General features: G+C 36.8%; 1 protein-coding gene across 13 annotated transcripts in view; it reads right to left on the bottom strand.

Moving 5' to 3' along the window:
- The window catches only part of GTF2I (general transcription factor IIi), a 132,192-nt gene that overhangs the window by 65,151 nt on the left and 52,992 nt on the right, over positions 1-14,049 (bottom strand). For all 13 annotated transcript variants that reach the window (XM_066382427.1, XM_066382429.1, XM_066382428.1 and 10 more), the window contains 2 exons: positions 9,131-9,182; positions 8,605-8,645 (listed from right to left, as the gene is read on the bottom strand). In XM_066382427.1, the coding sequence (XP_066238524.1) occupies positions 8,605-8,645; positions 9,131-9,182 (93 nt within the window). The remainder of the gene's footprint in view (positions 1-8,604; positions 8,646-9,130; positions 9,183-14,049) is intronic.

Below are 14,049 nucleotides of genomic sequence, written 5' to 3'. Positions count from 1 at the left end.
TAGAGAATAGAAAAGTGAAAAAGCTTGAGGTATTAAGAAAGGAACTGAAGATACAGGCACAAAAAAATATAGATGTATGTATGTGTACAGAAACACACCCCACACAGATTCTCTAGCTTTGTCTTGTCCACTTAGAAGCAGTGACATCTCAATTGTAATAGCATACTTTGCACCAAGATATTGATTTCTTAATACCACATTCCTCAAAAAGAAACCAGCACTTCTTAGTGGAAGAGATAATTCTAGGGATAAATTAGAGAAAGAGTAAGATGAACCTGGACCACCTTGTTTTGCAAGAAAGTAAAAATAAAAAGTTCTATACAAATGATGGTGATATTTTCAAAAGACTTAAGGACTAGGAAAGGACAGAGGACATCCTAAAGTGGCTCACAAAGGCCAAAAAAGCATGGACTATTTGGGAAAAAAAAAAGGAAAAAAAAAAGGGTGGTAATGCTGAATAAAAATAAAAAAATATATACCGGTATACTCTGATACAGATGATTAATTTTAATTGAAAGTTTGATAAGAAATGATAAGTGTTTACACTGTCTCAGAGAAACTCACATAAATATATAACAACAAAAAAGCGTAGATTAACAGTGAAAAAGCCTAGAAAAACTTTGATCACATAAATAAGATCTCATCAGTAAAGGAACTAATAGAAATTAATTACCACCTGATGTTATTAAAGAACACAGATAGATTGACCAGGCGGTGGCACAGTGGATAGAGCGTCGGACTGGGACGTGGATGACCCAGGTCCAAAACCCCTAGGTCTCTGGCTTGAGCACGGGCACATCTGGCTTAAGCGCAGGCTCATCCGGCTGGAGCGCAGGATCATAGACATGACTTCATGGTCGCTGGCTTGAACCCAAGGTCACTGGCTCTGCTGTAGCGCTCCCCCCCCCCCCCCAGTCAAGGCACATATGAGAAAGCAATCGATGAACAACTAAGGAGACTAAGGAGCCGCAACAAAGAGTTGATGCTTCTCATCTCTCTCCCTTCCTGTCTTTCTGTCCCTATCTGTCCTTTTCTCTGTCTCTGTCACACAAACACACACAAAAACACAGATGATTTCTGTGATCGTTTTTGCAAAAAATGCATTATGTGAATCTAATTACAAGGTAATTTTTCATAAGTGTCAATTTCATAGGAAAGACTAAGAAGGCCCTGGCTGGTTTGCTCAGTGAATAGAGCATCAGTGTGTCATATGGACGTACCAGGTTTAATTCCCGATCAAGGCACACAGGAGAAACAATCATCTGCTTTTCTCCTCCTCCCTCTCTCCCTTCTCTCTCTCTGTCCTCCTCCCACAGCCAGTGGCTCAACTGGTTTGAGCATTGGCCAGGGTGCTGAGGATGGCTCAGTTGGTCCCATCATGTCAACCTCAGGTGCTAAAAATAGCTTGATTGATACAAGCACCAGCCCAAGACAGGGGTTGCCAGGTGGATCCTGGTCAGGGTGCATGTAGGAGTTGGAAGGAAGGAAGGCAGGGAGGGAGGAAGGGAGGGAGGGAGGGAGGAAGGGAGGGAGGGAGGGAGGGAACAGACTAAGAAAATATTCTAGTTTAAAGCCATTAAAGAAAAGAAATTGGCAAAATTTGAAACGGGTTTGAGAATAAAATAAGAGTAACTTATTTTCCTTCTTTTGGTAACCGTATTGTTTATAAACACTAAAGTAGTTAAAGGAGAGAGAGTTTGGATGTCATTTTGGCAACTTACTGTCAAATGGTACATGGAAAAGATCCTAACACTACATATGCAGGTTTTCAATCAGTTTGCAATAATTTCAAAATCTGGCTAAATCATTCGGTTGGTTAGAACCTTGTCCCGATACACCAAGGTTGTGGGTTTGATCTCCAGTCACGGCACATACAAGAATTAACCAATGAATAAAATACATGAGTGGGTAGAACAACAAAATGATGTTTTTCTCTCTCACTCATCCTTATCTCTCACTTCCTCTCTCTCTAAAAGCAATAAAAAACATATTAAAAAATTTTAATTTGTTATAACATTATTCATCTCTTTCACATACAGCTTTTCTCCAAGTAACTAGTAGTCTGTCTTATACATAGCTACTTATCAGTAGATACAGACTTATCTTACTATGTCTTTTTTTATTTATTCATTTTAGAGAGGAGAGAGAGAGAGAGAGGAGAGACAGAGAGAGAGAAGGGGGGGAGGAGCTGGAAGCATCAACTCCCATATGTGCCTTGACCAGGCAAGCCCAGGGTTTCGAACCAACGACCTCAGCATTTCTAGGTCGACGCTTTACCCACTGAGCCACCACAGGTCAGGGCTTATCTTACTATGTTTAATGGCAACAAGGAATTCCATTGATGGAGCTGTAGGTTAATTGCCATTTTTGAAAGGCAGCAATAGATCAAAAAACATGTATGTGTATCTTAAAATGCTAAAAATGTCAAGATATCATCCATTAGATAGTCAACAATTTATATACATTATCAAGAATTTCTAAGCCTGACCAGGCAGTGGCACAGTGGATAGAGCATTGGACTAGGATGCGGAGGACCCAGGTTTGAGACCCCGAGGTCGCCAGCTTGAGCACAGGCTCATCTGGCTTGAGCAAAAAGTTCACCAGCTTGGACCCAAGGTCTCTGGCTCGAGCAAGGTCTGCTGAAGGCCCACGGTCAAGTCACATATGAGAAAGCAATCAATGAACAACTAAGGTGTCGCAATGAAAAACTAATGATTGATGCTTCTCATCTCTCTCCGTTCCTGTCTGTCCCTATCTGTCCCTCTCTCTGACTCTCTCTCTGTCCCTGTAGGAAAAAAAAAATTCTAAACCTGCTGTTTACTTCATCTCATTTACTGAGAGTGCATATGAGCAGAATTTATTTCTTTGCCCAACTGCTAGATACAAACTATCTTTCTTTGGATTTTAATCTCCATTTCTTTAACTAGACAGAATATTTTTCTTCTTTTTATTTATTTATTTTAGAGAGAGAGGAAGATAGATTTGTTGTTTCACTTATTTATATATTCACTGGTTGATTCTTGTATGTGTCCTGACCTGGGCGAACCTGTCACCTAGGCATATCAGGACAATGTTCTAACCAACTAAGCTAGTCAGCCAGGGCCTCCCTTCTTTCTTGAATCTTTGATCATTTATATTTTGGATTAGCTCTTTTAAGTCAAATAAAACAATTCCTTGTCATCTGTCTTACAAATAACCATCCCCTGGTCTTACATGTTCTTTGACACACTTTAGCTGATTTTGTCATACTAAATTTTTAGCTTTTTCAGTAGTCAGATTTATTGCTAGAAAGCAGACAAAGGATTATTAAATATTTTTTCATGTACTTTTAGTCTAAACTTTTATTATATCTGCAATTTTAACTTATTGAAGTAAAAATCAGATTATAAATGTTTCGTTTTCAATAGTAGTTGATTCTCCTTGTGTTCTATAAACATAGTATCAGCTGTAAAAGTTAATGGTGCCTTCCACTTTCTAATTACTTACACCTCATATTTGTACTGGTTTGTACATCTAAAATACTGGTAGGAAAACTGGTAAAAATGTGCTTATCTTATGAGGAGTGCTTCTAGTAGTTTACTATTAAACATAATGACAGGTTGGCAATTAATAGCCCTACCTACCATATTAAAATTTCTGCTGCCATTTCATCAACTACCCACATCATATATTATTTCTAATTTGTTCAATAACATAAGAGTGAATTAAGAGATTTTCTAATAAAAACTATCCTTCTATTCCTTGATGAATCCTGAATCTAAAATTCACTTCATCTAAGTTAATTTTTTAACTAATTTCAGAAAACAGTAAAAGCCCCACAATGACAGGCTCTGCAACAGGATGAATTCAGATATAATACAATTATCAACTGGCTCCCATCTTCTGCCAAAGGTCAAACTGGATACATCATTATTTTGCAATGATATAAAAGTATACTTTTCACAACGTAATTTTTGTATCCCACTGATAACCTATGCTCAAGTTACATAGTTTAAATATTCCTTTAATCAAAAAATACTGTAAATATCCATTTACCTTTACCAACCCCAGAGGCTAATTATAAAATATATACAATAATCTTTAAAAATTACATATTATTTTTAAAAAACAAAGCTGCTTTCATTCTGAGTTTTTTCACAGAACCAGGATAACAGAAATTGTAACAATAGCCTGACCAAGCAGATAGAGCATCTGGACTGGGATGCAGAAGACCCAGGTTCAAGACCCTGAGGTCGCTGGCTTGAGCACGAGCTTATCCAGCTTGAGCATGGGCTCACCAGCTTGAGCCCAAAAGTCACTGGCTTGAGCAAGGGGTCACTCGCTCTGTTGTAGCTCCCCAGTCAAGGCACATATGAGAAAGCAATCAACGAATTAATAAAGTGCTGCAACAAAGAATTGATGTTTCTCATCTCTCTCCTTCCTGTCTGTCCATCCCTATCTGTACCTCTCTCTGACTCTCTCTCTCTGTCTCTGTTATAAAAAAAAAGTAAGAATTTTAACAATAAAATTGTAATCAAGTCAGGAAAACCTATGCTCTCTTTAAATAAATAAAAAAAACACTTGCGCCCTAGAAATGGAACATGGCAAGAAAGCAAACATTAGGTAAAATTCCCAGATCACATTCAGATCTGAAAGAGCATGAAAAGTAAAAATCATTTAAACTACATATATAGCAAAAGTAGAAAAGGAGGCCCTGGCAAGTGGCTCAGTGGATAGAGCCATCAGCCTGTTGTGTGGATGTCCCAGGTTTGATTACCAGTCAGGGCACAAAGGAAAAGTGACCATCTGCTTCTTCTACCCTCCCTCTCCCTCATTTCTCTCTCTTCCTCTCCCACAACCTGGATCAATTGGTTTGAGCATGGCCCCAGGTGCTAAGGATAGTTCTGTTGGAGCGTATCAGCCTCAGGTGCTAAAAATAGCTCAGTACTCAAGCATCAGAGTTGCAAGGTGGATCCCAGTTGGGGCACGAGTAGCCCAACCTACCATATTAAAATTTCTGCTGCCATTTCACCAACTACCCACATCATATATTATTTCTAATTAGTTCAATAACATAAGAGTGAATTAAGAGATTTTCTAATAAAAAGCTGGTGAACCCATGCTCAAGCTGGATGAGCTCATGCTCAACTGATGGGGTTGCTAGATGGATCCCAGTCGGGGCACACATGTGAGAGACTGCCATACAATCTCCTCTTCTTTCATGTAAAAAAGAATACTAGAGCCTGACCAGGCGGTGGCGCAGTGGATAGAGCGTCGGACTGGGATGCGAAAGAACCCAGGTTCGAGACCCCGAGTTGCCAGCTTGAGCGTGGGCTCATCTGGTTTGAGCAAAAAGCTCACCAGCTTGGACCCAAGGTCACTGGCTCGAGGGGGGGGGGGTGTTACTCAGTCTGCTGAAGGCCCGCGGTCATGGCACATATGAGAAAGCAATCAATGAACAACTATGGTGTCGCAACGAAAAACTGATGATTGATGCTTCTCATCTCTCTCCGTTCCTGACTGTCTGTCCCTGTCTATCCCTCTATCTGACTCTCTCTCTGTCCCTATAAAAAACAAAAAAACAAAAAAACAAAAAAACAAACAAACAAAAAAAAAGAATACTAGAAAAGAAAAAAAGTAGTAAAAGTAAATAGTGTAATAATGATATCCTCATTTTCCATATGATAACAGGCAACCTATCCAACATTTAACACTACATAAAATACAACGTGGTACTGGCAAAAAACAAGCATTAGAGGAGTTCAGGGGAATAGAAAAAGTAAATTTGGCCAACTGACAAAGGTGCTAAGACAATCCAATGAAGAAAGACTTTCTTTTCAATAAACGGTGCTAGGATAATAGTATATCTACATGCAAAATGGTTAATTTAGATCCTTATTTTACCACATCCACAAAAATTAAGTGAATCTTAGACCTAAACTGTAAAACTCAAGAAGAAAATATAAGTGTAAAACCAAAAGCTTAAAAAGGAGGGGGGAGGAGGGGTTAACAGACTTGTTGCATCAAAATTTAAAACATTTTAGACTTAAAAAAAAACTATTAAAAAATGAGGGAAAAAAAGCCAGACTAGAAAAATATATTTGTAAAACCTTATTTCTGAGAATACAATTCTAGAACATATTAAGAACTCATATAACTTGCCTGACCAGGAGGTGGCGCAGTGGATAGAGCCTCGGACTGGGATGCGGAAGGACCCAGGTTCGAGACCCCGAGGTCGCCAGCTTGAGTGCAGACTCATCTGGTTTGAGCAAAAGCTCACCAGCTTGGACCCAAGGTCACTGGCTCAAGCAAGGGGTTACTCGGTCTGCTGAAGGCCCATGGTCAAGGCACATATGAGAAAGCAATCAATGAACAACTAAGGTGTTGCAACGCGCAATGGAAAAACTAATGACTGATGCTTCTCATCTCTCTCCATTCCTGTCTGTCTGTCCCCGTCTATCCCTCTCTCTGACTCACTCTCTGTCTCTGTAAAAAATAAATAAATAAATAAATAAAATTAAAAAAAAAAAAAAAAGAACTCATATAACTTAAAAAAAAAAAAAAGCAAAAAGACAAACAACCCAATTTAAAAATGGGCAAAAGACAGATGTTTCATCAAAAGATGATACATGAACAACTAATGAGCACATTAAAAAATATTCAGCATCTTTATATAGTGGATACATGCCATTATATATTTGTCAAAATTCACAGAATGTACAAGATTGAACCATAATGTAAACTGTGGACTTCAGGTGATCATGATGTGTCAAGGCAAGTTCTTCAATGTGACCAAATACACCACTCTGATGTGGGATGCTAACAGTAGAGGAGGCAGAAAATACATGGGAGCATTCTGTACTTTCTATCCAATTTTGCCGAGAAACTGAAACTGCTCAAAAAATACAATGTCTATTTAAAAGCAAAAATAAAAATAAAGAAAAGCAACACACTAGGACAGCTATAATAAAAAAAAAGACAGACAATAACAAGTGCTGACAGAGAAAGAAGAAACTGAAACCCTCATACATTGCTGCTAAGAACATAAAATGGTGTGGCCACTTGGGAGAACTTTCTCGACAGCTCAAGTTAAGCACAGAATTACCGTGGAAATAGCAATTCACTCCTAGGTACCTACCCAAGAGAAAGGAAGACATATTTCCACACAAAGACACATGTGGATGTTGACAGCATTGGTATTCAAAACAACCAGAAAATGGAAATAATGGTACATGGATAAAGAGAAGGTATCATATATCCACACAATGGAATAGCATTGAGGTATGAACTACTTAAACACACTACAACAATTTTAAAGATGAACCTCAAAACATCATACAGAATAAAAGAAGCAAAATGTGAAGCATTATGTATTTTTTTTATTCCATTTGTATTAAATGTCTATAAAACCCAATTAGTGGTGGGTACAGAAAGTGACTGAAAATGGGAACCAGGTTTCTATTTAGGGTGATGAAATGTTCTAACATTAGATTATGGTGACAATTGCAAATCTCTGTATATTTTATTAACATCATTGAACTACAAATGTAAGGCAGATAAATTCTGTGGCATATAAATTATATCTCAATAAAACTGTTCAAAAAAAAACCTTATGAAATAACATTATAAACCTGACACTTAGAAATAAGGAATCAAATGGCAAAAAAGCTTAGTTATAAAGTTTCCTTAGAAAGTAAAAAAAAGGGGAGTGTGCAAAAAGGAAAAGGAAAGAATTATATTGATTCTTGTAAAAGCACTGTAGAACGAGCTAACACTTTACACTATTATTCCTGTATAATTGGAAAAAAACTATTAATAAATTATGTCTATAAATGTGTAATTAGAAAAAAACTTCTAGCTACCATTTATCAAGTAAACTTTTAAAAAAAATTTTTTCCACTGATTTGAGAGACAGAGGGAGAAAGAGGGGGGGGGAGGGATAAAGACAGAGAAAGAGAAGCATCAACTTCATTGTTCCACTTAGGCTTTCCATTTTCAGTGGTGCACTCACTGCTTCTCATACGTGCCCTAACTCACAACCACAATACACCAGGAGGATGCTTTATCCACTGAGCAACCAAAATATGTCTAGCAAATCTTCTTTTTTTTTAAGTGAGAGGAGGAAAGATAGTGAGACAGACTCCCACAAGTGCCCCAACCAGGATCCACCCAGCAACCCTGCCTGTGGCCAATGCTCAAATACCAAGCTATTTTTAGTGCCTGAGGCTGACATAACTCTAACCAACTGAGCTATCCTCAGTGCCCAAGGCCAACACTCCAACCATTAGAACCACTGACTGAGAGAGGTGAAGAGGGAGAGAAGTGGGAGAGAGAGGTGTGGAAAAGCAGATGGTCTCTTCTCATGTGCCCTGACCAATAATCAAATCTGGACGTCCATACACTGGGCCAACACTCTAACCACTGAGCAGGCTGGCCAGGGCCATCAAATCATTTTCTGAGGTATGATATTGTAATGCTAACATTAACAATAATGTCAACACTAAAATAAATTTGCCTATCCACTTCTCATCAAAATTGTTACTAATGAGTCAAAATATAACCTACTAAAATTAAGGGTTTCCTTACCTAAATTTCATAATTGATTCTAAAAGCACTAGTACGTACCAGAATCTTCTGTGGGTTCAGTTTTCACTTTGATGGGGCCACTGAAATGAAAAAAAAAAACTCTGATGAAGTTATTTATTGGTGAAGGACACTTATACAGAATTCAAATGCACTGGATATCAGTATAAAATCACTCACCTGACCAAGCTTAACGTAAAACTAACTCAACTTTAAAATTTATGTATTTATTTCTTGCATAAATATGGCTTTTTAACTGAATTTAGTATTATAATTCTAATCAACCATTTGGGGGGGCAGTATTAATAAAATAATATACAGTAGAAAATTAACTTTCAAATTCCATTCTATTGATACTATAAGGGCTTCCTATCTCTAATGTGATCATATCAGTTTCACCCAAGAACTACTGTCAAAAACTGCATTTTAACAGAATCCCAAATGATTTAATTGCATATTCAACTTTAAGATGCCTGACATAGGCCTTTTTAATATTCTAATACCTCAATAAATCTAAAAAAACTAAAACATGATGAAGCATAAAAATTTATTTAATGAAATGTTTTACCTTCCTGAAGATAGCATTGACCTTTCAGCATCTGTCACCATCACACGACCACCTATATGTACAAAAAAATTAGATTTGTTTTTCCATCATTCAAATATAACTGCTATTTCCAAAGATCCTAGATATAGAATGAACTGGGAGAGGGGGAGTTCACAGTTCTGAATCATACTAGAATGAGTTTTGCATTAGTTTATAAAAGTGTCCTTAGCTCTCCTTAAGGAAGATAATTAGGGATGACAATTACCTAAGTTTTCATCCCCTCCCTTTAATGCAGTGTTTTTCAAAGTCTGTGCCAGGGTGCACTGGTGCACCCTAGAAGATTTCCAGGTGTGCCCTATGGTATTCCAGAGAAATATGTGCATGTTGGGGACCAAAAAACCAACAGGGTTTTTGGAGTTTAGATTTTTGGGGGACAGAGGTGTGGGAAAATGTCTGTAAGCTGACAGTCTGCCTAACCCCCCACTTCACTTGCCTGATTAGGTTGCAAAAGGTTGTTAAGCTGTGGTGCTGGATTGTTTACACTACCCCCTATGTTCCCCGGAAAGACTGGAGGCAAGTTTCTTCTATCCTTTGTTTGGTGTCGAGTTAAGATGATATGTATGATGCGGGTTTTGGATTGATGATTAAACATAAGGAATTGTCTCTTGAAGCCTTTTGGATTTCTATAAAAGAATATGTGGCAATATCTAAAAATGCTTTGAACATTTTACTACAATTTTCAACATCCTATTTATGTGAATTAGGATTTTCTACCCTCAACACAAGTAAGAATAAAAAGAAAAAAATTCAATGTATTGACAAGGAAATGAGAATTTGCCTTTCAAATATATGCCCAAACATTGAAGAAATTGTTAGGACACATCAGGCTCATGTTTCTCATAAACACAATTATGAAAAAACTTAACACATTCGCACTGAAACCTGCTAAAATTACTAAATCTTACTAAGAATATATCTATATATATATAAAAAGATAACTTTTTTGTGGTTTTTAAATTTTTTTAACCCTTTTTACAAATTCTAAAAAGTATAACTCAAAAATGTAACATAAAAATGTTTTTTAATGTCAGAATAAATTTAATTTTGTCATATTTATTTTGTTTAATTACCATAAAAGCATGCTTGGACTTTATATTTTTTCTTTAATATTTGACTTAATTATTATAACATATTTCTCAGAAATTTGTATATAGTGCGCCTACAATTATTTGTAGGATTTTAAATGCACTCCGACTTCAAAAAGTTTGAGAACCACTGCTTTAATGAAAAAGCTCTTATTTTTATCAGTGAAACAAAAACAGCAATACACCTAGTAATGTGGAGTAAGATTTCACTAATGTATAAACTATCAAGGTTTCTATTAAGAGTAGGTCTGGCCTGATCTGTGGTGGCGCAGTGGATAAAGCGTTGACCTGGAAATGCTGAGGTCGCCGGTTCGAAACCCTGGGCTTGCCTGGTCAAGGCACATATGGGAGTTGATGCTTCCAGCTCCTCCCCACCTTCTCTCTCTGTCTCTCTCTCCTCTCTCTCTTCCTCTCTGTTTTTCTCTCCCCCTTTCTCTCTCCTCTCTAAAATGAATAAATAAAATTTAAAAAAAAAAAGAGTAGGTCTGGTTCTTAGGAACTGAAAAACAGGACTGCTGACAGATACAAGGTTTCTTTTTAGGATGATAAAAATGTTTTGGAATTATATAGCAGTGATACTTGTACATCTTGTAAATATACTAAAACCCAGTAAATTGTACACTTTAACATTGTGAATTTTATGTTTGCAAAGGAAGACGGAGGGAGGAGGGAAACACAAAGAGGGAGAAAGAGGAGGGGAAAGAGGGAGGTAGGGCGATGAGAGGAAGAGAGAAGTAGGGAGGAAGATAGGTAGGGAGGAAAGGAGGGAAGAAAAAGACTGGCCCCACCAAATGCTGATGAAGATGCTGAACAACTCTCATATACTGCTAGTGGGAATGGAACAATCATGTAAAATAAAGTCTGGCAGTTTCTTTAAGGGGTCAAATGTATAACCACCTTATGATCTAACATTATGTATTTCCTGAAGAGGATGAATATATATACCCACATGAAGACTGGCACTCAAATATTCATAGCACTTTCTTTATAATAGCCAAGTAATTGAAACCCAAATTTTTATGGACAAGTGAATGAGTAAACAAACTGTCATGAATCAATGCACCCCTCAGAAACAAACAAACGAACAAAAAACTACTGATACATGAAATGGATAAGTCTCAAAAATTCAAACAAAAAAGGTACATATTATTTGACTCCAATTTATATTTTAGAAATCTAGAGTGACACCAAAATCAGTGGTTGCCTGGGGACAGGGGCTGGAAGAAACAGAAGAAGGAATTACCAAGCGGTATGAGGAGAATTTGGGGTGAAGGATGTGTTTACTATCTTGATTGTAGTGATGGTTTCACAGTTTCAAAACTTATCAAATTCTGCACTTTAAAATGTGTATAATTTATTGGATGGAAATTATACCTCAATAAAGCCGTTAAAAAATTTTAAAGTAGAAAATATAATCCCATTACAATTGCAACTTTTCAATTATATACTTTGAGAATCAGTATGGCAAAGAAACCAAGTCATACAAACCCATCCATTTGGACCACCTTCATTATAAAACACGCTACAGAAATACTCATTAATTAATGCAAGGCCCCAACGTTTCAAAACAAGTTTCTAGAATAAAAGATTTCACACACATACACACAAAATGGAAGACTAAAGTTAATCTAGAAAACTTTAAGGAAAATAATTCTGACCGGAAAAAAAATCTCAATTTTAATTTAAATGTGACATAGAAATCTTTTTCTCAGTCCTAAAGAGGACATACACAAAAGAACAACAGCTACATCATAATGATGAAAGCCTGAATGCCTGCCAGCTAATATCGAGGATAAGGTGAAATTCTGTATTGTATGTTCTAGCCCAAACAACATAATTAAGAAATAAAAAGCATTCAGGTCACAAAGAAGTAAACTGTCTTGATTCACACACAATATGACTCACCTTATAGAAAGCTCAGAAATAGACAGGGTCAACTAACTTTTTAACAAAGATGCCAAAGCAATTCTGGAGGAAAATACAGTCTTTTCAACAAATTGTGCTGGCACAACTGGTATATGAATTTAGACCCTTACCATGTACTACTATATACCAAAATCAACTCAAAATCTAAAGTACATCTGAGCCTGACCAGGTTGTGGTGCAGTAGATAGAGTTGGCCTAGGACACTAAGGACACAGGTCAAAGCCCCAAAGTGGGCAGCTTTAGTGCAGGCTCACCCGGTTTGAGCGTGGGATCAGAGACATGACCCCATGGTCACTGGCTTGAGCAAGGGACCACTGACTCAACTGCAGACCCCTTCATCAAGGCACATATGAAAAAGCAATCAATGAACAATTAAGCTGCTGCAATATGAGTTGAAGCTTCTCATCTCTTTCTCTTCCTGTCTGTCTGTCCCTGTCTGTTGCGCACGCGCACTATCTCGCTAAAATAAATAAATAAATAAAATGTATATCTGAATGTGAGAACTAAACCTTAAAATTTAATAGAAGAAAACATAAATCTTTATGACCTGGGTTAGGCAAGTTTCTTAGATAATGATATCAAAAGCACAAGCAATGAAAGAATAGAATGAACTTAATAAAAATGAAGTACTTTTGTTCCTAATAACAGTATCAAGCAAGTGAAAAGACAACTTGCAGAACTACAGAAAATATTTATAGAAAGAAAATGTAAGAATTCTTACAACTCAATAATAAAGACACACTGATAACTTGGGGAAAGAATCTGAATAGACATTTCTCAAAAGAATATTACATGAATAAGCAATAAGAACATGAAAAAATACTCAACTTTTAGTAATAAGGGATACATAAACCAAAACCACAATGAAATACCATTTTACAAAATCAAAATGGTAAAAAACAAAGGGATGTGGAGACACTTAAACTCTCCAGCAATGTATTAAGAACATATAATGGTCCAGCCATGTAGGAAAATAGTTTGGCAGTATCTTAAATAAAAAATTACACTATGACCCAGCATTTCCACTCCTAGAGGTGTGTGTGTGTGTGTGTGTGTGTGTATGTGTGTGGTCCAAGTGACGGGTCAGGAGGATACACACAGAGCTCACAAATATTAGGGGATCAGGGAATGTGCAGATACTCCAATACTTTCAGCCTTTTTTATAGTACATTTTCACCAATAAAAGTTGGTTTTCCATCTCATTTGCATAATCAAACAGCTTTCTTTGACTTGTCTTTTGCTTTTCTGATGTTCTTGTTTAATAAAAAAAAAAAATCAAATGCTTCATTTTTTATCTTCATATTCATTTTGAAATATCCCCTAATTTTTGTGAGAACTATATATCCAAGAGAAATCCAAGTATACATCCAGATATAAACTTGTATAATTATATTCACTGTATTATTAATAGACAAGTAGGAACAATCTAAATGTCTATCAACTGATAAATAGATAAATGGGTGGTATATTCATACAACAGAATATTTAACATTCAGAAATAAAAAGAAAAAAACTATTGATATACCCAACAACCTAGATAAGCCTCAAATTAATTAATCTGAGTAAAAAAAGCTATTTTTGCCTGACCTATGGTAGCACAGTAGTAGATAAAGCATTCAACCTGGAATTCTGAGATCACCATGGCATTCAAGGCCCTGGGCTTACCCGGTCAAGGCTCATATGGGAAGCAAGAACTACGAGTTGATGCTTCCTGCTCTTCCCCACCCCCTTTCTCTCTCTCTCTTTCTCTCTCCTTTCTAAAAATCAATCAGTAAAGAAAAAAATCTTAAAAAAGAAAAAATAGCTAACTTCAAAAGGATATATATCAGCCCTGGCCGGTTGGCTCAGCGGTAGAGCGTCGGCCTAGCG

This window comes from Saccopteryx leptura, chromosome 4, assembly GCF_036850995.1.
Source record: "Saccopteryx leptura isolate mSacLep1 chromosome 4, mSacLep1_pri_phased_curated, whole genome shotgun sequence".
Taxonomy (NCBI): Eukaryota; Metazoa; Chordata; class Mammalia; order Chiroptera; family Emballonuridae; genus Saccopteryx; species Saccopteryx leptura.
Note: the sequence above shows the minus strand (reverse complement) of the source record. Positions and strands in the feature narration are given on the sequence as shown.